Consider the following 24,198-nt stretch of genomic DNA (forward strand, 5'->3'; position numbering starts at 1 on the left):
TCAGCGTACTTAGGAGAAATTGTGCAACACATTGTAATAATTTTATGGCTAAAGTATGATTTTTGTGGGAAAAAGTACAATTATGATTTTTTCCTTCCATATTGCTTTGGTTCCTGTGAAGCACCTAAAGGGTTAATAAACTTCTTGGATGTGGTTTTGAGCAGTGTGAGGGGTGCAGTTTTGAGAATGGGGTCACTTTGTGGTATTTTCTGTCACCTCGGCCTCACAAAGTCACTTTAAATGTGATGTTGGTCCCTAAAAAATGGTTTTGTAAATTTTGGTGGAAAAATTAGAAATTGCTGATGAACTTTGAACAATTCCTAACAAAAAAAAATTCTGTTTCACAAATTGCACTGATGTAAAGTAGACATGTGGGAAATGTTATTTATTAACTATTTTTTTTACATAAGTTTCTGGTTTAATAGCATAAAAATGAAAAGCTTGAAAATTGTGAAATTTTACAAATTTGACCAAATGTATGATATTTTCACAAATAAATGCAAAAAAAAAAAAAATCGTCCTGAATTTACAAATGTCATGAAGTACAATACATTGTGAAAAAGGATCTCAGAAGCAGTGGGATCTCTTGAAGCGTTCCAGTGTTATAACCTCATAAAGTGACACTGGTCGGAATTGCAAGAAAAGGCCGGTCACAAAGTGAAAACAGGCTGGGGATGAAAGGGTTAAAATCATAAAATGTCATCAAGGACCTTGTGTGGAGAAATAAACAGCCAAGGAAAGGAAAGGAAAGAAAAGAACGAGGAGGTCATATTATCTAAAAAAAAAAAACAAAACGTGAGAAATTGCAGTAATTGAGTGAGTAAATTGCAGTAATAAGGAGTATTGTATCCAAGATATATGTCATAATGAGGGAACAGGTTGGGCGACCAAAAAGTAAATGGAGGAAGAAGAAATGAAGAACATTAGTTTAGATACTCAGACTTTATTGGGAAAAAAATGTTTTGGGTGTCAGGTTATTGGGACAATTTAGTAAGTATGAGGGGCTGCTGATAAGTCTTTGGCTTTTCCCAGAAAGAAACGAGATAAGTTTCATCATCCTATCATTCATTCCACATACTCTCAACTGATGACAACACACTTCTTACATCAGTATTCCAAGTTCTGTAAGCCTAGCAGAAAGAAGAATTTCGGTTGTGCCTCAAACCAGGCATCCGTAGCAGCCATAGCATAAGAAATGGTGTGAAATTTGGTACCCTTGAAGTGTTTCTTCAGGTTTAGAAACAGATGAGTCAAAGGGAGCTAGATCTGGTGAATAAAGTGGGTGGTCACCAGCTGGAAGCCCGGCTCTGCCAGTTTTGCCGTGGTCGCTTGTGCAGTGTGAGAGGAGGCGTTGTCTTGCAGGAACAAGATTCCTTTGGATAGTTTGCCACACTTTTGGCCTTCAGAGCTGCCTTCAATTGGTCCAAAAGTTCAATGTGATATCTTGGATTGATGGTGGAACCCTTTTGAAGGTAGTCTACTAGCAGCACACCCTCTTTATCCCAGAACACAGACGCCATCACCTTAGTGGCTGATTTTTGCCCCTTGAACTTCTTTGGATGAGGAGGACCACTGTGACTCAACTCTTTTGATTGCTCCTTGTTTTCAGGGTCATACAAATAAATCCAGGTCTCATCCATAGTGACCAGTCGATCAAGGAAGTTCTTATCAGTCCGGAAACGCTGACAAATGGACTGGGAAGTTTTCACTCTCATGCTTCTGATTTGTTGTCAAACATTTGGGGACCCACTTTGCAGATAGCATGCATTATGGGGATTTCCCGTGAACATGTTTGTCATTATCCATGAACATTTAGACATGAGGAAGCTATTACTTTAGCTGCAATTTGTGGATTCTCCAGTATGAGGTTGTGCACAGCATCGATGATCTCCGGAACAACAATTACTCTCGGTCGTCCATGACATTCCTCATTATTGGTTGGTGCTGAAGTGGCCTGTTTTTAATTTGGCAAACCAGTTCTTAACTGTGGAATATGAAGGGCATTGATCCCCCAATGTCTGCGACATACCATCAAGAATATCCTTTGCGGACTTTCCTTGCAGAAACAAGAATTGTATCCCTCCTCTGCTCTCAGTTGCTGTGAATATCGCATTATACTTTGCCATTTTGTTTTCCCGACTGCGTAGAACACTGTTGCCATAAGCAACAAACACAAAATTTTGAAAACATATTTTAGACCAGGGGTCTCAAACACGCGGGCCGCGGGCCGCATGCGGCCCCTCAGGCTGACCCCCAGGCCCGTGCCCCCAGTGACTATCGCGGCCGGTGCAGGGGCCACAGCCACTGTCTGCACTTTGTTAGATGAATGTTTTGCCGGCGTGCGCTCTCAGAGTGAAGGACTCTGCGCTCTCGTGCCGGCAAAACAATCATCTGACATAAATCACTGACAGTGGCTGCGGCCCCTGCACCTGCCGCGATAGTGAACAGTGGCACGGGCCTGGGGGCCGCATGAAGCAGAGGTGAGGCAGCTGAGGAACGCAGGACAGGTGAGAAGTGTCTGTGTGTGTGAAGGATGGCACATTAACCACTTAGCGACCTATGACGTACTGGGTACGTCATGGCTCCCTGGTACTTAAGGACCCATGACGTACTCAGTATGTCATGGCGAAATCGCGGCCCCGGAGGCTGCGATCACTTTGCAAATACCTTAGATTCGGGGAGGAGAGAACCTCTGCCTGACCTCGGAGGGGTGGTGTCTGCTCCCCGGACCTACGGAGGCTGTGATTGGCTGAGCGGCATTCGTCAGCCAATCACAGCCACTGTAATGTTTCAACCATTGAAAATGGCTAAAACATTGAAATCCAGCCATGGTCAGTGCAGCTGTAGCACCAATCATTGGCTGGAGCTGGGTGACCTCTGTTTCACCCACCCCCAGCTCTGATTGGAGACCGGCCTTGTGACTCATCTCTTCAATCACTGTGGATCTGGGGCCGGAGACCACTCCCTCAGCTTCACTCCGGCGTCTGTGGAAGCTGAGAGCGATCGGTAAGTTATAACGCCCCTGCCCCCTTTCAGCTGCCGCCACTGCCCCCCCCACCCATTACTACAGGATGGGGACATTACTATAGAATAGGGACAAGGTGGGCACATGACTATAGGATGGGGACAAGGTGGACACACGACTATAGGATAGGGACAAGGTGGGCACATGACTATAGGATGGGGACAAGGTGGGCACATGACTATATGACTATAGAATGGGGACAAGGTGGGCACATGATTATAGGATGGGGACAAGGTGGCCACATGACTATAGGATGGGGACAAGGTGGGCACATGACTATAGGATGGGGACAAGGTGGACACATGACTATAGGATATGGACAAGGTGGGCACATGACTATAGTATGGGGACAAGGTGGGCACATGACTATAGGATAGGGACAAGGTGGGCACATGACTATAGGATCGCGACAAGGCTGGGGACATTACTAAAGGATAAATGGGGGGGGAGAGCCTGCACTGCTTATGAGTGGCATGCAGCAATGAAAAAGTAAAAAGTGTAATATTCACAAATTCATTCCTACTGTAACAATTCAATGGGATTTTTGGCAAATAATTGATCAATGATTTGAGCCCCCCTGCCCCGTCACGGCAAATCTCTATAAGGGGGGTCCCTACACTACAGTTATAATATACAAACGTACCATAAGGTCTCGTATAATGCGCAGGACCATATAGGAACATCACCTACCTGAGAAGTGTCAGAACCGCTCCCATGCTGCAAGGGCTGACAACTGCGAGTAGATGGGCAGTCCAGGTGCCAGCGTGTGCGGCGGAACCACACACACCAGCACAATGTCAGAACTAACCCCCACAGTGTCAGACCAGCAGACATGGATGAAGGGCGGAACAGCCCCAGGCAGGTGGTGCTTAAGTAATAATGCCTATGGAACAGGAGGCGGTGGCTGTATGTGTCCTGCACATCACACGAGACCACATGGTACGCATGTATATTATAACTGTAGTGTAGGGACCCCCCTTATAGAGATTTGCCGTGACGGGGCAGGGGGCTCAAATCATTGATCAATTATTTGCCAAAAATCTCATTGAATTGATACAGTAGGAATGAATTTGTGAATGTTACACTTTTTATTTTGTCATAGTTGCATCCCACTCATAAGCAGTGCTGGCTCCCCCCCATTTTTCTCGATTACTAAAGGATGGGGACATTACAAGGATGGGCATAATACTATTGGATGGGGACATTACTATAGGATGCGGTAAAGGCTGGGGAGATTACAAGGATGGGCACAATACTATAGAATGGGGACATGGCTGGGGACATTACTATAGGATGGGGACTAGGATGGACACAGTACTACAGGATAGGGACATTACTAAAAGGGGAAAAGGATGAGAAACATTACTATAGGATAGGGATAAGGCTGGGGACATTACTATAAGATGGGGACAAGGCTGGGGACATTACTATAGGATGGGGACATTACTATAAGATGGGGACAAGGATGGACACATTGCTACAGGATGGGCACATTATGATAAGATGGGGATAAGGCTGGGGACATTACTATAGGATAAGGACAAGGTGGACACATTACTATAGGATAGGGACATTACTGTAGGATGGGCAAATTACTATAGAATGGGACAACTATATGATGGGGACAGTACTACAGGATAGGGAGATTGCTACAAGGGGACAAAGATGGGGAACATTACTATAAGATGGGGACAAGACTGGAAACATTACTACAGGATGGGCACATTACGATAAGATGGGGACAAGGCTGGGGACATTACTATAGGATGGGGACAAGGATGAGCTCATTACTGTAGGATGGGGACTAGGATGAGGCACAATACTACAAGGGGACAAGGATGGGCACATTACAACAAGATGGAGAACATTACTAAAAGATGTTGGCTAAAATTAACACTATTAGTTACAAGAAAGGGATAAAATGTAAAAAAAAAACCCCCAAAAAATAAAATAAGGCATGACTTTTTTTTCTACCATCAAATTTTTTTTTTATATATTTAAACAAAGAATGTACACATTTATTATAATAAACAAGTGAAAAATGTTCAAAATTAGTGATCCAAAGGTGTGTAAAAAAAAAAAAAAAAAAATACGGTACCAATAAAAATGTCACTTTGTCCTGCAAAGAATGCGCCCCCCCAATTTATTTTTTTTCCTCTGTGCGGCCCATACACCCAGCCGAATTTGAGACCCCTGTATTAGACATATAAGGCTTTCATGTGATGTAACATTTGTTACCATAGAAACAAAAAAAAGGTCACAAAGCCTAAGACTTGTCAGCAGCCCCTTGCATTTACAATTAAAGTCCCCTTAAAACCTATAATATGTGTATTGGGGAATAGAGAAGGGAGTCAGTTCCCAATGATGAGGAAAAAACTACTAAACTTAGTGGAAAGTGATTATAAAACTCGATCACATCAGATGTTCCCACAAAGAAGGAATGGATCGTAGATGGAAATAGTAATTTGTAACATGATCATGTTTATTATTGTAGTATAGAGAAGTTACAGACATTGTTCAGACATGGAGATTGTGCGCTGAAAGTAACTGTAATGAATGGCAGATCGCTGAGATTGGGAGTTAGGAAGAAGAGGGTGGAGGAATATTGGATATTTTGGGGGGAGGGTTGTAATACTCTTCTTCATATAGTGAATATATAAATATATAACAATGTGAAATTTTTAATAAACATGTAATATTGTTTTTTATTTGATTTTTATAAAACAGACGTCTATTAGTAATTGTATATATTATAATTCTAATGTAACTTCTAACGTGCTTTCCCTTTCTTGTTTACTTACTTGCCTTTACTCTTGACTGTTTCTTTTGTGTTTTCTTGTTCAATTTGTCAAATCTATATTTTCTCCCATGTGAATTTTTCTTAATGGTCGATAAATTATAATTTGAGTAAAACATTTTTCACCTTTTAGGTGTTATAATGGCTTCTACCCTTGTGAGTTTTGTGATGTTGAAAAAGATGGCATTTTTGTGCAAAACATTTCCCACATTCTGAACATGAAAAAGGCTTCTCCCCTGTGTGAGTTCTCTGATGTGTAACAAGCCACGATTTTTGACTAAAGCATTTCCCACATTCTGAACATGAATATGGATTCTGCCCTGTGTGAGATCTTTGATGTGTGAGCAGATGTGATTTATGTGCAAAACATATCCCACATTCTGAACATGAAAAAGGCATCTCCCGTGTGTGAGATCTTTGATGTGTGAGCAGATGTGATTTATGTGCAAAACATATCCCACATTCTGAACATGAAAAAGGCTTCTCCCCTGTGTGAGTTCTCTGATGTTCAACAAGATTTGATTTACGGACAAAACATGTTCCACATTCTGAACATGAAAAAGGCTTCTCCCCTGTGTGAGTTCTCTGATGTTTAACAAGACACGATTTTTTACTAAAGCATTTCCCACATTCTGAACATAAATATGGCTTCTGCCCTGTGTGAGATCTTTGATGTGTAACTAGATATGATTTAACTGCAAAACATTTCCCACATTCTGAACATGAAAAAGGCTTCTCCCCTGTGTGAGTTCTCTGATGTTCAACAAGATTTGATTTACAGACAAAACATGTTCCACATTCTGAACATGAAAAAGGCTTCTCCCCTGTGTGAGTTCTCTGATGTTTAACAAGACACGATTTTTGACCAAAATATTTCCCACATTCTGAACATGAATATGGATTCTGCCCTGTGTGAGACCTTTGATGTGTAACTAGTTGTGATTTATATGCAAAACATATCCCACATTCTGAACATGAAAAAGGCTTCTCCCCTGTGTGAATTCTATAATGTATAACAAGATATGTTTGACCTGCAAAACATTTCCCACATTCTGAACATGAAAAAGGCTTCTCCCCTGTGTGAATTCTCTGATGTCTAACAAGATTTAATTTAGTTGCACAACATTGCCCACATTCTGAACATGAAAAAGGCTTCTCCCCTGTGTGAGTTCTCTGATGTGCAACAAGATATGATTTACGGACAAAACATGTTCCACATTCTGAACATGAAAAAGGCTTCTCCCCTGCGTGAATTCTCTGATGTGCAACAAGATTTGATTTACGGGCAAAACATGTTCCACATTCTGAACATGAAAAAGGCTTCTCCCCTGTGTGAGTTCTCTGATGTTCAAAACGTGTTGATTTACGTGTAAAACATTTCCCACATTCTGAACATGAAAAAGGCTTCTCCTCTGTGTGAGTTCTCTGATGTGTAACAAGATGTGATTTAGTTACACAACATTGCCCACATTCTGAACATGAAAAACACTTTTCCCCTGTGTGAATTCTCTGATGTGCAACAAGATTTGATTTACGGGTAAAACATCTTCCACATTCTGAACATGAAAAAGGCTTCTCCTTTGTATGAGTTTTCTGGTAACTAACAGACTCTGAAGAAAATCTTCTCTCCCCTGTGTTAATTTTTTTATGGATTTTTCGATTTTCTGAAGTTGAAAACTGCTTCTTTGCTGTAAGAACATTTTGATTTTTAATGCCTCTTTTGTGACATTTATTTTTTTTAATAGTCTGTGATGAATCAGAAGGTAGGCGTTGTTTAAAAGAAACTGATGATAGATCTTTGCTGTGGGGGGATGATGGTATATCTGGAATAGTAGCATTCACTTTAGTTATATCTTGTGCGATATCAAGGTCATATGATTGAAAAATTGAAGATGTCAGTTGTGCCTCTATTCTCCTGGTACACTCATCTGCCAAGAATAAAAAATATTTGTAATATATACAAATTGAAGGATATCATTGATAAAATAGCTTGTAACACATTTACTGGCGTACCCACACGGTCCTGCACCCTTTTCCTGCTGGGGACTTCAGCACACTTATCCTCCCGGTCACTCAGTGGAGACTTCCGTGACCATGGTCACTGCTGCCATCTCCCAGGGCCTGCACACACCATGCAGAACTCTTGGGAGAGTGCTTAGGGCGCGAGCACCTATTCTTAAAAGGCCAACGTGCCCTAACCAGGAAGTCAACCTATGGCTGAGAGGCACTGGGTATTTAAGGCATCCTCCCCCTATGGGAAGTGCCAGGGCAACATGGTCTATCCTTAGAGACGTGTTGCTAGTTGTCAGCTCCGTTTCCTGAGTGTTATATTGTGGGTGTGAATATGTGTCTGTATCCTAGTATCCGATGTGCTTAGCAGACCTGCTGCATCTGTCTATACCAGTTGTGCTTGCCAGACCTGCAGTGACTGTCAGTATAACCTAACCCCGACTCCTGAGGACAGCTGTCGCCATCCCGTGACTCCCTGGAGTAGCACCAAGTAGCTACCTTCCAGCACAAGCCTAGCCTCGCCATCAGAGGCTTCAATAAAGATGAGGTATTTACTTAGCTACGCCCCTTCTGGTTAAGCCAGTGCTGCGGCCCAGTGGGTCCACTCCTGCAAGCGTAACATAGCTAAAAAAAAGCTGCAAGTTATGTAAATTGTAAACAAAAACTGTTTACAATCTAACAGTAGACCTCAGAGCAGGAACCAGTAGACCATGATGTTCAACCCTCTTTGTTCATTTTGCCTCCCGTATATTTTATTAAGTCATCAAATAATGTTTTGTAGGCCAGGTTATACCAAACTGCTACTCCGATAGTGGAAAAATGGAGGGTTTCCACAATGGTTGTAGCTGAAAGACTCTTGATTATAAAGAGATATGGCTTCTGTCATTTAGACTAAAGCAGAATACGGTAAATTCTATTTAATGATTATATTTTATGGCATTACTATTTGTTTTAGGAGCATTGAAATGCAATGTTTGATCACTTCTAATTCTTTTATATTTTTGGCGAATTTCAGGTTTGTTTGTTGTTTTTTTAATAAATGCAAAACAAATTATTCTAACAGTACAAGTAAGATAAAGTACAAATCTCAGAAACACTGAGGTCAGATTAAAAATAAGCCATCACCAGATTTGGCCCCTATAAGCTGCAGCCACTACCAATAGGCTCTTAAATTCAGCATTCTAGAATACTGTATAAGAGTCTAGGCTGCTCTGTATAACATAAAAAAACTGAGTCCTCAGTGGTTGATACCTTTTAATGGCTAACTGAAAAGATGGTTATACTGAGCCTGATGAAGACACCTGAGTAGTCTCAAAAGCTTGCTATTATTACCATCTTTTCAGTTAGCCATTAAAAGGCATCAACCACTGAGGACTCTCAGTTCTTTTAAAAAAATGTTTTATCTCTACTGGCTAACACGGTACAAAGATATATTTTACCTGTAACATAAAAAAAGCACTTTTATAATACTCACCTAGGTGCGGTCCGGTCTAATGGGTGTCGCTGGTCTCCGGTCCAGCACCTTCTGCCCAGCTTCATGTGGACAAAGCGTCCTACATCATCCACACAGGCCGGTATTGCAGTCCTTGCGGATGGCAGATCAAAGTATTGTAGTGCGCATGCACGGGCGGTCTTAAACCTTTCCTTTCGCTTGCGCATGCCATTACTTTGACCTGCCGTTAGCAGGGCAGATCAAACTGCACCTGCACAGGACTGACATGCCGGCCTGTGTGGATGACGCAGGACACATCATCCCTACGGGCCTGCAAACAAAGAGAACGCTCATCTTAGTAGAGAGGAGGCACCGGACTGCAGAGCAGCAACACCCATCGGACCAGACCACCCCGTAGGTGAGTATAATAAGTGTTTTTTACGTTATACAGAACGGCCTGGGCTCTTATATACATGATTCTAGAATCATGTATATAAGGCTCACTGGTGGTGGCCGCAGCTTATAGTAACCAAATCTGGTGACAGGTTCCCTTTAAGTATTACAAAGTTGTTATCATGTAAAGTGACAGATGTCAGATTGGAGAAATGGGGCCTGGATAGGAGCAGAAAACTGGCTGCAGTGGAAAGCCATGAAATAAGAGCGGCTTTGGTACTAACTACTATAGAGAAAACTGTGACTATAGACAATAACACATCTACTAAAATGACCGCCCTCCACCCGACAGCCTTCACCGTCAGTGATTTAGTAACTAGAGGTGACACATCTGGAGTAATTACAGTATGTGGCTCGGGGGCTCTCGGCAATCCAAACTATTGTAGGGGCCAATATCTTCTGTCAGATGAGTTTCTTGAAGAAATATTAGACATTTACTTTCTGCCTCTCGGACTCCACAATGGACGGCTCCAGTACAAGTTCTTATATAATGGACATTTGTACAATTCAGAGAAAATATCTTTCAGGCTCTTCAAGGTAAAAATATCAGAACTTTAAGTGTTAATTACTTTCCTTTTTTTCTAATTACATTTTGGAAATGATGTAGGTGGGCTGCCCGGCCTCCATGTACCCACTGTGGGGTAATTCTAACCTCCCTCATATGTTACAGTTACTCTATGCCCAACTTTAGATATAAACGCCCCTATCAGCTCATTCATCAGAAGGGAGAGAAGGAAGATCCATCAATAAGATGCCGAGATTCTAGGAAGATGGATTCATTGCTCTCAGTGGAGAAACAATAAGAATCTTGTACTTATGATACTTATTAATGGAGAGAGGTCTACTGAGGTCTCATCAACTACAAGATTATTATTTTGTTTCTCCCACTGACAGCAATCAATCTTTATTCACCTGGAGAACACGGCACCTGGAGAACACGGCACCAAACTAAGAATCTAGGACGTCACCAGCATCATTACCCTCCGCTTTCTCTTAGGGGTCCACCATACTGATTAGATTTTTCTTCCCATGATTTTCTAAGTTGTCTGCACATTCTACGTACACTGTCATGACTGCAGTATTGTAGAGGCTTCACCTAGTACCTCAATTTACCTCCCCTTCGGGGTTCGCAACCACCCCATACCTGGATGCCCTTCCACAAACGACAGACAACCATTTTGGATTAATTATGGCCAAATCGGCCTTTATTATAACAAAATACAATAAATCAACATGAAAAGTGAGGAGGTTCTTGGAGCTCCAAAGCCTGGCGGAAGCCATAAATACTTGAAACCATCCAGCATTGCCCCCAGCTGCGACCACAAGCTCGGGGGCACCACTATTGCTGGAAAATTACCAGTCCAAGCTGCAAGCCACGATTTTCCGGGCACAATGTCCGACCACATCACCTTCATATTGGAAATTGACGCCCATGAGCGCAGAAAAAACGTGCCAGATATCCTGAATTAAAACCCCAGAACAATCCCCTTGGATATGTAAAGCAAACCCATCAGGGGAATGGTCCAACCTTCCAAAAGGGTGGAATTCCAACAACACTTGTCTCTCAAACCAGACCCCGATCCACTGAACAGTCGCCACACATGTACACAAACCCCACAGTTCCAATTCCCTCACACCCAACGAGCCTCCAATGGCCAACAAACTACACTGCCCGAGTGCTCCATGGGTAATACAATGGGGGGGAGGGGGGAGTAAACAAGGAAAGAAGGTATGACAGTGACCTCACCACTGTCAAAAGAATCTTACCTAGGAGTTCCAACCTCTCAGGCTATCCTTATGATACCTTCCTTTACCCCCCTACTCCGAATGTGGGCGCAAATACATGTTTATATCTCTTGTATTCTCACCTAACAATTCTTTTCACCACCTCCCGAAGGAAGCCTGCTCGTACAGTCCCAACTGCAACCCCAATTTGAAAAGAATGGAATGAAAAAAACCTGTTAGCCTAACTGCTATAAGGCAGCCAGGCACCATCCACAAAAATGACACGAGACAGAATCTTCAACAAAAAGGAACCATCCCTATGCCTTAATAATGGCCCTGGACGATTGGCCCCTAAACTTAGCCAATGTCTAAAACATTCCACAGGATGCCTCCTGAATCCTCTAAAGCCCCAACCTCACCAGCCTGCCCTCATTGTCTGATTCGATCTTTGGCATCTGGATCCCAACAATCCCGACTGAATGCCAGGAATTCCCCCCGCATTGGCACAAATGTCTGGTCCACTTACCAGTTGTCCAATCCTCATGGCCCCAAAAAAGGCCCATGAAAAGCCAACAACCCTTCTCAAACCATGAAAATACACCAAATGTAGCCCGGAGGTCATGGCCCCAAAAGAGGCCCATGAAAAAGCCGAATCCAACAACCCTTCTCAAACCGTGAAAATACATCAAATGTAGCCCGGAGGTCATCTCCTTTAGGTCCTTGAATGCAACTGGCCTATGTACATCCATTTAAGTCAGCCCCTCCTGCAACCTTTTAAGGCCTGACACACCAGGAGATCTTTCATGATGCCTGCCGCACCAAACTTATCTCTGAAAACGCCACCCATACCCAACATAATAACTTGATGGACCAACCAACCCTACCGCGCAACCCCATTTACCAACACAGTGACACTCACACTAAATCCTCTTGGGATATTGACTCCACAAATTGTCGCTGCCAGGCGACCCACCCTTCCCCGCTGCATTATAGGGTGAACTACGGCCCAATCACAAAGGAACCGAACTAAACAATGAGCCCTGTGTTCAGAACCCAGCTCAACACTCCACTATCCCATGGCAGCCTCGGACTCCGCCCAGGCACCAAAGACCCAAAATTATCCCACTGCTAGTGCGCGAGTGAATCCATGATGGAGACCTCCAACCTCAGAAACCTGAATACCCCTACCCAGAAAATGAAGTCAAAACACCCGAGATGAGCTATCGCATAAACCGAACCATGGGTGATGACGCCACCATCAGTTTAATTGATGGCCATGACTGCCCACATGTTGTTGTCATGGAAATGTATCCCGATTACTAAACTATAACCCCGAATTGTCCGTCCCCCAATTATGGGAAAAAACTTGGGCAACTTAACTTTCTTGGTGAATCTCAATTCCCCACAACAATCCAGCCAAACGTCTGCTCACCAATTGCCCCTAACATACGAGCCAAAGCCAATACGGCTCACCACATCCGTAAAAAGCTCACGGCCAAAACTTTTCAATCACCTCCCTCAATAACAAAGACTGTCCATTGCACATCTCCAGAAAACTTTCCAACACCTGCATAACCACTTTTTTTTGGAAACCTGCGCTCTAAGCGCACAGTATCAATTGTGATCCCTAAGAAGCTAATGCCAGTTGAGCAACCTTCTATTTTTCTTGTGCGCCAAAAGAACCCCCCCCATCAACCGGCTACCCACTCCATGGATGCCAGAAATAACTAACGAAACGTGTGGCCCAGGAGGTCCAATGAACACAAGTTGTCAGGGTAGTGGATCACCCACAAAATCCACCAGCTGGTTACATACTACCATTCCAAAAAAGACAAGATGCTTCAGACTGAGCGCACAGGACCTGAATATCCCATGGGCAAAAAACCTATCCTAAAATAAACACTGACACAAAAACAAGCGAACTACCACAGACTGTCAGGGTGGGCCGGTCCATCCTAGCTAACAAATGAACCCTGTACCATAGCATTTATCGCAGTCCAAAACATGTCAACCACTGTCTGCACCACAGTGTAAAGAGCAGGGTTAATACCGCCATAACCAAAACACCCCTAAGGAAATGGCGAATCATACTGATCCAAATTATTCAAGTTCCTTTCTTTTTTTTTTTTAATTTTACTTTTTGCTCCCCCCCCCCCGGCAGCGAATGACCAAATCGCCGAAACAAAGTGAGGGGGGGGGTAAAAGAAAGGACCTGCCATGCGTCCCCCGAAAACTGCCTTTTGACTAACCCTACGCCACACCACCAGGGGGCGTTAATAGCGAGACTCCAAATTCTAGATAGAACAGAACTATAAGTGGCGGAGAAGGAATCCTAAACAACCCCAGCAAAAACTGTTCTCTAACAACACCACCTGTTCCTAATCCGAGCACTTCTCAGGTCGCAGACCATCTCTTCAGCCCTCGTCAGGCTCACCCCCTGTAAAGCATCCCCACCTGACTATGACTCCCCCCTCATAATAAACACCAGGATGCCCAGTGCGATGAATCGACTTACCCAGCACACTGGTGCTGAAACTAACAACTACCCTGAACTTGCATAGAACTGCCAGCACTCTTCTGCCTTGAAGCCAGCCCCAAGTGCGCCCCCTGCTGACTGCAGACCTCCTTTATATTAAGTTTTATATACAGTATATTCCCAACACAAACGTCTCCCATGGAAGGACATATTCCTTCCAAAACTATCCCTTCCCATGCCAGGGTACCCCAGCAGTCCTTCAAAACACACATACGCCACGCCATTTTCACCCTGTCATCCAGAATATGATCCCCCTCATTATCCTCTGCTGTCTGCAACCACACCAAGAGTGCACTACCGTGTGATCCCCATATTCAGACTGACCAACCCCTTTTTTCAGTCATCCTCGGGTTCCCAACTGGGATGAGCGACCCCTGTAAACTGCAAAAAATTACAGATAGGGACCCCAGCCTGTGAGCCCCAATGGGGACGGCGCCGCCACTACATGCAAAGTGCCATGGAACCAACAGCGCTATAAAAACGAATAAATAGTACATATTATTATAAACCCCTATTGGTCTGCTTCAATTTTTCTCATAAATCCCGTACTCCCCCCGCATCCCCCATACTCCGCCCACACGATACATCAACAACTTGACTGACATCCACCCCCAGTAAAAAAACTATACTGTATTAGAAAGGGACAAGACACACATAAAGCCCTACTTACCAGGCTGCGCCGGCACGAAGCACCGACCAGCCGCCATTCCAGAATCCAGGTGACCCGTCTCCAACCGACACGGCATCTCATCCTCTGCGTCGCCCACCGGTGAGCCCTGACCCACTGATACGCTCAGACCCAGCTCGACTAGGGAGCTGACAGCTCGGTGGGCATCTTCCCGGAATCCAAATCCCAGGAAACCACGGCCAGCATGTATCCGCCTTGTCTCCCCGGCATCGCAAGGTCCCGCAGGTGATGGGTCTCTCGTAGCTAAGCAGCCCCACCGACTGGAGCATCGCCGGGTGGAACCGCCGCCATCTTGTTGTTGCCTTTTTCTCTGGTGCTAGAAGCTGGAAGAGGCCCGGTCCCATGACCGACTGCTGGTCCCGCCCACTTCGCAGGTCCCAGCCGCCTCTATGGATTCCTCCCACACCGAGGCCTGCGAACAGGTGCAGAGGGAACAGGCCATGATGAGGAGGGTCCCCGTAGGGGCTCCTGCGGCGCCACCGGGGCCCGGAGCGACGTCAGGGGAGAGGCATTCTGGCAGCCTGGCCCTGCGTGATGGCCGGGCAGGGGTAGAAGCAGCATCCGCTCCTGCCGGCAGTCCTCCCACAATCTCTTGCAGCCGTGCCTGGATCTCTGCTCCATCAGACCTGCTGGCAGCTCCTCTCGCTGTCCCTGAAGATCCTCCAGCGCAGACATCCTCCGATCCAGGCGATGAGAGAAGGCGAGGACGGGCACAGGTACCTTCAGCAGTGGTGGCTACGTGCCGATTGCAGGCCACCACTTTTACCTCACCCTATATACATTCCTACAAATCTCCTGACCACACCTCCCTAAACTACCTCCCCTTAAAGTATCAAACCCCAGCACAGCCCAGCTTGCTCTGCTTTTAACCTCTTGTTTGCCCTCCAAAGCTGAGTCATGGGTCACTCTACCCATGGCTGTGCTTAGGGCTCCGTTCTTCCTTTTGGCTTTACAGATTAGAGATCTGGGCAGCTAAGGGTCAACGTCTTCGAATTTCAGGTGATAGGATGGATCCTACCTGTAAGATCTGGCTGATACAGATCTCAATGCAACAGAAGGGCGTCCAATGCCCAAAATAAAGGGAACAGTTTTGGGTGGAGGAGCATGTGGTGGTCTAGGAGGAGAATGGTGACCATTTGATATGGCCGGACTACAACCCTGATAAAGCAGCCACAGCCGGTGACTGAGAAGAATCTGTGACTTCTCTGCATTTAGTGGTCACTACTCACCTGGGCGGTTATCTGTAGGAATCTCCTCTTTACTCCGCTCATCCCCCCTCACATATGTCTCTGTAGTATTAATATGGGACAGATCTTCCCCCTGAAACAAATATTGTAAAAGTCACAGACAGATGGAGAAGTCCCATCTATGATCAGCTCTAATCCTGCCATCTCCACCGCTCTCATTACACAAGTATAACACATATAATACTGGAGGATAAAACAAGACTGAGCACAAGACCTTCACAGCCGTCTACACATCATAGGGGGATTTCATGGCACCTTCTCTCCATCTACCTGATGATCCTGAGGAACATCGGGGTCTTCTTGTTTACAGTCCTGTGGGAGAAGAGGACGGGGACATCTCTCTGGTGTTGTCCTCTTACTGGATAGACCTGGAGGAGACAAATACAGGGGCTGAATTCATTCCTTACATACAGATAATTATAGGCCGTGTGTATTTAGTCCTGTCTATTACCTGGTGATGTGAGGGGCTGGGGAACCTCCATCATGACGTCCTTGTACAGATCTTTGTGTCCTTCTAAATACTCCCACTCCTCCATGGAGAAATAGACGGTGACGTCCTGACACCTTATAGGAACCTGACACATACAATGATACCGTCACCCCCGATCCCTTCATAGCGTTACTGTATAATGTCCCAGCATTCCCAGCAGTGTCACCTCTCCAGTCAGCAGGTCAATCATCTTGTAGGTGAGTTCTAGGATCTTCTGGTCATTGATGTCCTCATGTATCGGGGGGTTAGGTGGAGGCCCAGTGATTGGGCTCAGGGGTCTTCCCCATCCCTCAGACACAGGGGCCTGACAGCGCTCACTAGAGGTCTTCTTCACTACTGTGTAATCCTGGTTATGGAGAGACGCAGTAATAAATCTCACTCCAGACATTTCCAGAGTCCTCACCTCTCCAGTTCTGTCCATCTGTTATTCCCATAGATAAGAATGATGTAATGTGACGTCATCAGAATCTCTCACCTCTCCAGTAAGCCGGAAGAGGATCTCTAGGGTGAGGTGTAATATCCTCTCCGCCATCTTGTCCCTGTCCATATCCATCCTTGAAGGGGCAATCAGGAGAATTCTCTTATATAGAAGATCTCCACTGAGAGGATCCGATATTGTAGGGACCTGAATGGGGAGAAGAGGACGATGTAACATCATAAAGAATCCTGTACAGTAATATAATTACTGGAGACTTTATATCCGATCACTGGCTGCAGAAATAACGCTAACATGTAGGACATGAAGGAGAAGACAATTCATGGTTTTGGGGCTGCATTAACCGAAATGAAGAACCTCGATCCAATAATATTATGAAGCGGCTTTTCTCCCACATGTATGGCACGTGACTATTTGATAATATTAATCTGTTGGGTTTTTGTTCTTTGTATGTTTGCAGGGGTTTAGATTTCCAGATTTTTTCAGCTGATTCTTAAACGTCAATTTTTTTAAATAGTTACTGTGGAAAAGTGACATTGAAATAGACGTGGGTGTGCGGGAGGACGAGAAAACCGACCAGTGCCAGGAAGCTGCTGCCAAGGCAGATAATATAATAGGATGCAGTGAACGAGGCACAGATGCTCCGGACAAGAACAGTTTTGCCTCTATACAAGTCACTAGTGCGGCCACACTTACAATATTCTGCACAATTTCGGGCTCCAGTGAATGAGGAGGACGTAACTGAACTAGAGCGGGTGCAGAGAAGAGCGACCATTACAGGAATGGAAGGACTACACTAGGAGGACAGGTTAGCAAGTTTGGGGTTATTTATTTTAGAAACACAAAGGCTATGGGGCGATTTTATTACAATGTACGAGTATATCAGGGGCATGACTGAGATATTTCTAATGAGCTTTTTACAACTGAGGCCTGTAATGATGACAAGGAGGTTCAATCATAATCACAGATGGGGATTCTTTACTGTAAGAGCAGTGAGAATATGGAACTCTCTGACACATGATGTGATAAATGTTGATAGACTACAAAAATTCAAGGCGTGCTTGGATGAGTTCCGTAAAAAGTATATATTGCAGGTTATCAGGACTAGATTTTGTGATGGGACATCGATCCAGGGAACTAGTCTGATATTTTTAGTCATGGAGGAATTTTGCCCCTTGTATAGGTATTCACACCCCCAGAGCGTTTCCGCTTATTTTTACGTTGCACCCACAAACATAAATGTATTTTATTGTGATTTTATGTGATATACCAGCATTAAGTAACAAGTATTTCTGAAGTGTAAAGGAAATGATAGATGTTTTTCTAAATATTTAAAAATATAAATCTGAATATTGTGACGTGCATTTGTATTAAGCCCCTTGTAGTATGATGCCCCTGAGTGACCAATTGCCTCCAGAAGTCACATAATAAGTAAATTGAGTCACCTGTATCATTTATTCTCAGTATAACTACAGCTGTTTTGTGAAGATTTCATAAGTTTTGTTTCAGAACATTAGGGATCAAACAGCATCTTGAAAACCAAGGAACCCACCAGACAGGTCAGGGATAAAGTTGTGGAGAAGAGTAAAGCAGGGTTCAGGTATAAAAAAAAAATAAAAAAATAGCCAAAGCTCTGAACATCTCACTAAGCACTTTTCAATCCATCATCCAAAATAGCTGGAGTATAGTGTGGAGACATAAGGGTCAGTGGGTACAGTCGTCCGCTGGCCTGACTGTCTTCAGAAAGACTGCTCGGACCAGGGCTCATCCCACTGAACGCTCGCACTGATTTTTTGTGGGCAGAACACTTCTCAGACAACACAGGGTGAGGGAACTACACATTGGGAGGACGTTACTGGTTCACCAACAGGCAAACACATCGTACATTTCCAGCAAGATCACAAGATGGTACAAGCGACAAAGTCTCTCCCATCCGTTGGCTCACAAGGGATTAGAATTTTTGCGACTTCGGGGCTTCCTGGGCTAACTATCCCAGTCAGCAGCACCTCGCTTTTGATGAGCACCCGCTGAGAGGAGATAGCGGCAAGGTTAGAAAGATGACTGAGCACAGCAAGATATGTAGCCAGGCAACTGAATTGTCCTCACCTGGGTTCTACAGGTACAATTTTGGGCTCAGCATTGAGCAGTGAAGCAGATCTGTGATCTTTCAGCTAAAAATGTGGATTTTAGGCTGAAGTCCTGCAAAATAAATATGGAAAGAGGAGCAAAGCCCTTTTTATATCCTAAGTTCTCACTTCAGAGTATTGTATCTTACAGGATTGGTGGGAGATGGCTGTTCTCTCATTGGTTCAGTTCAATTCGACTGCATAATATTCCTCTAATTGACATACTCAAAGAGGCTGAGGCAATCCATATTTAAAAGGATATAGGGCTCCAGTCAGTCTGACATTAAACAATAGCCAACTTCTCTTGATTTGGCAATCAAAGAAATAAAAGGTTTGGCCTAATTAAGAACAGTTCACCCCTCACACAAATCTCCAGATGCTGAGTTGTCACATATAGCACAACTGCAAAATGACAAAGACATGGCCGTCCACCTAAACCAACATCCCAAGCAAGGAGAGCAGTAATTATAGAGAAGCAGCCAAGAGGCCTGTAGACAGTGGAAAAGCAGGAGAGATCCAGAGCTCAGGGGGAGAATCTGTCCACAAGACAACTATAAGTCATAAACTCCACAAATTTGGTCTTTATAGAAGAATTAATTTTTTTAAAAGCAAAAGAATAAGAATTGAAAATTGCTTCACAGACGCCGTCATCCTATTTACCTGAGATAGAGCTGTTTTATAAAGTAAAAGGGGCAAAAATGTCACCTCTAGATGTGCAAAGCTGATAGACACATCCCCCAAGAGACTGGCAGCAGCAATTGCAGTGAAAGGAGGGTCCTGCAAAGTATTCACTCAGGGGGCTGAATACTAATGCACATCACAATTTCATCAAATGTCTTAACACATTTAGAAATCCATGTATAATTTCCTTTATACTTCACAAATGTTTGCTACTTTGTGTTGTTATCACATAAAACCTCAATAAAATACATTTTTTGTGGCTGTAATGTAAAAAAACATGGAACAGTTCATCGGGTGTGAAAAGTTTTTCAAGGAAAGGTATGTCTACCTTCAACCTAAAAACTAGGAAATTTTGTCACGAATGTTCTCCAGTCCACACCCGAGATAATTCATGTATAGCAAATACTTTGGTGCAAACTTGCCGCTGTTTAAGAAAACATGAGACTTTTTGCAATAAAATGTCAGTAACACAGGTCAAAGGGAAAAATACAAAGCGTTTCTATTGTGCGCAAAATTCATGACCCACTTGCTCCATTCTGAAGAATTTTGAAAAAAAACCCCCATTAATTAATACAAGAAGATTAAAAAAAGGTGACACAGAAAAAAACCAACAGAATTGATGAGTTGGATGTAAGTTTTGTGGTGCGGAGCCCGTTATACCGGCAGACGGGATGTGACCGGAGGCAGAAATATTCAGGGAAGGGAAAGATTTTACACTTTGTAGATAAATCCTCTCTTCCCGGGATGTAACGGCCTCTAATGCCGGGATCACACGGCCGGATAAAGAATCATCACAGCTTCATCCAGAAAACTAGGACAAGTCTTTTCTTATTTGTCATCCATATACAATCCGGTATTTACAGCCGCTATTAATCATTTACAAGACCATTTACAGCTTCCTCCATTACAGAACTGCAATGTACCCGTAACACAATGTCTGCTGTATGGTGGAGCTGGTGGGAATCTGATGGTTTGTGCAGACACAGACCTGAATGGACGAGTCTCCTCCGATTTACAGAAGGCACTAGAGGATGCTGGGATTATTCTCACACACAGATTCTGTCAGTGAGAAAGAAAATCCCCATCTGCACTGCCACATCCAATAACAATGGTCTGAGGGCGAGACGTTGTGTTATTTTATGGACAGCACTGAAAATACAGTAGTGTGAACGAGGACTAAAAGGAATCATCAAAGCTCTTATCTCTCCTAATCCTGCCATCTCCACCGCTCTCATTACACAAGTATAACACATATAATACTGGAGGATAAAACAAGACGGAGCACAAGACCTTCACAGCCGTCTACACATCATAGGAGATTTCATGGCACCTTCTCTCCATCTACCTGATGATCCTGAGGAACATCGGGATCTTCTTGTTTACAGTCCTGTGGGAGAAGAGGACGGGGACATCTCTCTGGTGTCGTCCTCTTACTGGATAGACCTGGAGGAGACACATACAGGGACTGAATTCATTCCTTACATACAGATAATTATAGGCCGTGTGTATTTAGTCCTGTCTATTACCTGGTGATGTGAGGGGTTGGGGAGCCTCCATCATGACGTCCTTGTACAGATCTTTGTGTCCTTCTAAATACTCCCACTCCTCCATGGAGAAATAGACGGTGACGTCCTGACACCTTATAGGAACCTGACACATACAATGATACCGTCACCCCCGATCCCTTCATAGCGTTACTGTGTAATGTCCCAGCATTCCCAGCAGTGTCACCTCTCCAGTCAGCAGCTCAATCATCTTGTAGGTGAGTTCTAGGATCTTCTGGTCATTGATGTCCTCATGTATCGGGGGGTGAGGTGGAGGCCCCGTGATTGGGCTCAGGGGTCTTCCCCATCCCTCAGACACAGGGGCCTGACAGCGCTCACTAGAGGTCTTCTTCACTACTGTGTAATCCTGGTTATGGAGAGACACAGTAATAAATCTCACTCCAGACATTTCCAGAGTCCTCACCTCTCCAGTTCTGTCCATCTGTTATTCCCATAGATAAGAATGATGTAATGTGACGTCATCAGAATCTCTCACCTCTCCAGTAAGCCGGAAGAGGATCTCTAGGGTGAGGTGTAATATCCTCTCCGCCATCTTGTCCCTGTCCATATCCATCCTTCACGGGGCAATCAGGAGAATTCTCTTCTATAGAAGATCTCTACTGAGAGGATCCGATATTGTAGGGACCTGAATGGGGAGAAGATGACGATGTAACATCATAAAGAATCCGCTGTAATAATACAATTACTGGAGAGAATAAGGGGAAACATATAATGAGAACATTCTGGGGGAACATTATACTGTGTGGGGAAAGAAAGGGGCCAAGGACTGAGGGCAGAAAGGGACCGAGGACCGAGCGCAGAAAGGGGCCGAGGACTGAGGGCAGAAAACCGAGGGCAGAAAGGGGCCGAGGACCGAGGGCAGAAAGAGGCCGAGGACCGAGGGCAGAAAGAGGCCGAGGACCGAGGGCAGAAAGGGGCCGAGGACCGAGCGCAGAAAGGGGCCAAGGACTGAGGGCAGAAAACCGAGGGCAGAAAGGGGCCGAGGACCGAGGGCAGAAAGAGGCCGAGGACCGAGGGCAGAAAGAGGCCGAGGACCGAGGGCAGAAAGAGGCCGAGGACCGAGGGCAGAAAGAGGCCGAGGACCGAGGGCAGAAAGGGGCCGAGGACCGAGGGCAGAAAGGGGCCGAGGACCGAGGGCAGAAAGGGGCCGAGGACCGAGGGCAGAAAGAGGCCGAGGACCGAGGGCAGAAAGAGGCCGAGGACCGAGGGCAGAAAGGGGCCGAGGACTGAGGGCAGAAAGGGTCCGAGGACTGAGGGCAGACGGGTTCCTCACTTCCACTATGGGGAGATAAGGTATGCACACCAGTGACTATGCGAGGGGAATACATGAAATAGCAGAAACTGCTGTGTGAATACTGACTTGAAAAATCCAATAGCTATATGTAAGAGTGAAAATGTGAAAAATGGAATCTGCATTACTGCCATGAACATATGAATCAAGAGAAATTTAGCTACTGAATTGATCAATGCAATAGAGCCCCAACACTACGCCAAAGTATTTCTCTACGTTGGGGTCCCTAGCTTGTGTGCGTCCTCTCATGCAGTTAAAAAACTTACCGTGTATGGGAAGCTGAGACCCAGGCTATTTATGCGTATGATATGGATTGGCAATAGGTGTGGTGGGGAGGGTTCACAAACGAAAAACTACTAACGAACCCTCCCCAACCACACCTATTGCCAATCCATATCATACGCATAAATAGCCTGGGTCTCAGCTTCCCATACATGGTAAGTTTTTTAACTGCATGAGAGGACGCACACAAGCTAGGGACCCCAACGTAGAGAAATACTTTGGCGTAGTGTTGGGGCTCTATTGCATTGATCAATTCAGTAGCTAAATTTCTCTTGATTCATATGTTCATGGCAGTAATGCAGATTCCATTTTTCACATTTTCACTCTTACATATAGCTATTGGATTTTCAGGTCAGTATTCACACAGCAGTTTCTGCTATTCCATGTATTCCCCTTACATAGTCACTGGTGTGCATACCTTATCTCCCCATAGTGATGTTTTTTAGGTTTTTGCACCCAGTTCAGACTTAGAATGGTGTTCCAAACGTTATTCCTTATTTGGGTTCCTCACTTCCGGCCTCTCATAGTTGGGGCGCTTGTATCTATTAGAGGAAAAGGAACAAAAACCTCACAATTCATAGAAATCAGCGAGAGAAAAACTCCAAGAAAGTCTCAGTGCTGAAGGGGTTAATGTCACCTGTAACCAATAATGGGGAATTTCCACACACCTCCACCTGCAGAGCCGCTGTCATGGGTGACAGTCATGTGGTTTCTGGCTATAGAAGGTCACAGCATCTGGCTGCGCAGAATGCTCCCTGACTTTCCATTGTTCCTGCTGTCAGTATTAATTTCCTGCTGGATTTATCTCTCCCCCTTCTGGACCCAGCAGGAGCTCACCTTACACCAGATCATCAGCATTGTCTGGGTGCTTAAATACCCAATACTTCCTTGGAATGATGCTGGTGATATTTTTAGTTCATTCAAGCCTTGGTTGTAAGCAGGTGGCTTGTACTCCTCTGTGGTATTGCTGCTGAACTTCTACCTGTGTCACCTGTAGATAAGTAGTTCATGCATTTTCCTGTGTGTCCTCCTTGTGTCGTCTTAAGGCTATGTGCGCACTAGAAATGTGAAGTTTCTCAAGAAAATTTCTTGAGAAACTTCTGCCAGTGAAAGATTTCCGGACCTGCGGAAAAAATCCGCACCAAATCCGCATGCGTTTTTGCCGCGGATTTGCCGCGGATTTACCGCGGATTTACCGCAGGTTTGTCCCTGCAATAAATAATAAAGATAATCGATAGACAGATAATGGATAGAGGGAAAGATGGATAGATGAATAGATAGATAGATAGAGGGATAGATAGATGAATAGATAGATAGATAGAGGGATAGATAGATAGATGAATAGATAGATAGAGGGATAGATAGATAGATAGAGGGATAGATAGATAGATAGATATATAGATAGATAGAGGGA

At 44.5% G+C, this 24,198-nt stretch overlaps 1 protein-coding gene across 1 annotated transcript in view; it reads right to left on the minus strand.

The window, feature by feature from the left end:
• LOC142259156 (uncharacterized) overlaps window positions 1–21,495 on the minus strand; it is a 171,659-nt gene extending 150,164 nt beyond the window's left edge. The window contains 8 exon segments of the mRNA XM_075331661.1: window positions 6,142–7,750; window positions 15,896–15,986; window positions 16,184–16,281; window positions 16,365–16,488; window positions 16,570–16,749; window positions 16,879–17,028; window positions 20,992–21,089; window positions 21,173–21,495. Coding sequence (XP_075187776.1) covers window positions 6,142–7,750; window positions 15,896–15,986; window positions 16,184–16,281; window positions 16,365–16,488; window positions 16,570–16,749; window positions 16,879–17,028; window positions 20,992–21,089; window positions 21,173–21,305 — 2,483 coding nt within the window. The 5' untranslated portion in view covers window positions 21,306–21,495.
• Between the last annotated feature and the right edge of the window lie 2,703 nt (window positions 21,496–24,198).

This window comes from Anomaloglossus baeobatrachus (assembly GCF_048569485.1).
Source record: "Anomaloglossus baeobatrachus isolate aAnoBae1 chromosome 5 unlocalized genomic scaffold, aAnoBae1.hap1 SUPER_5_unloc_3, whole genome shotgun sequence".
NCBI lineage: Eukaryota > Metazoa > Chordata > Amphibia > Anura > Aromobatidae > Anomaloglossus > Anomaloglossus baeobatrachus.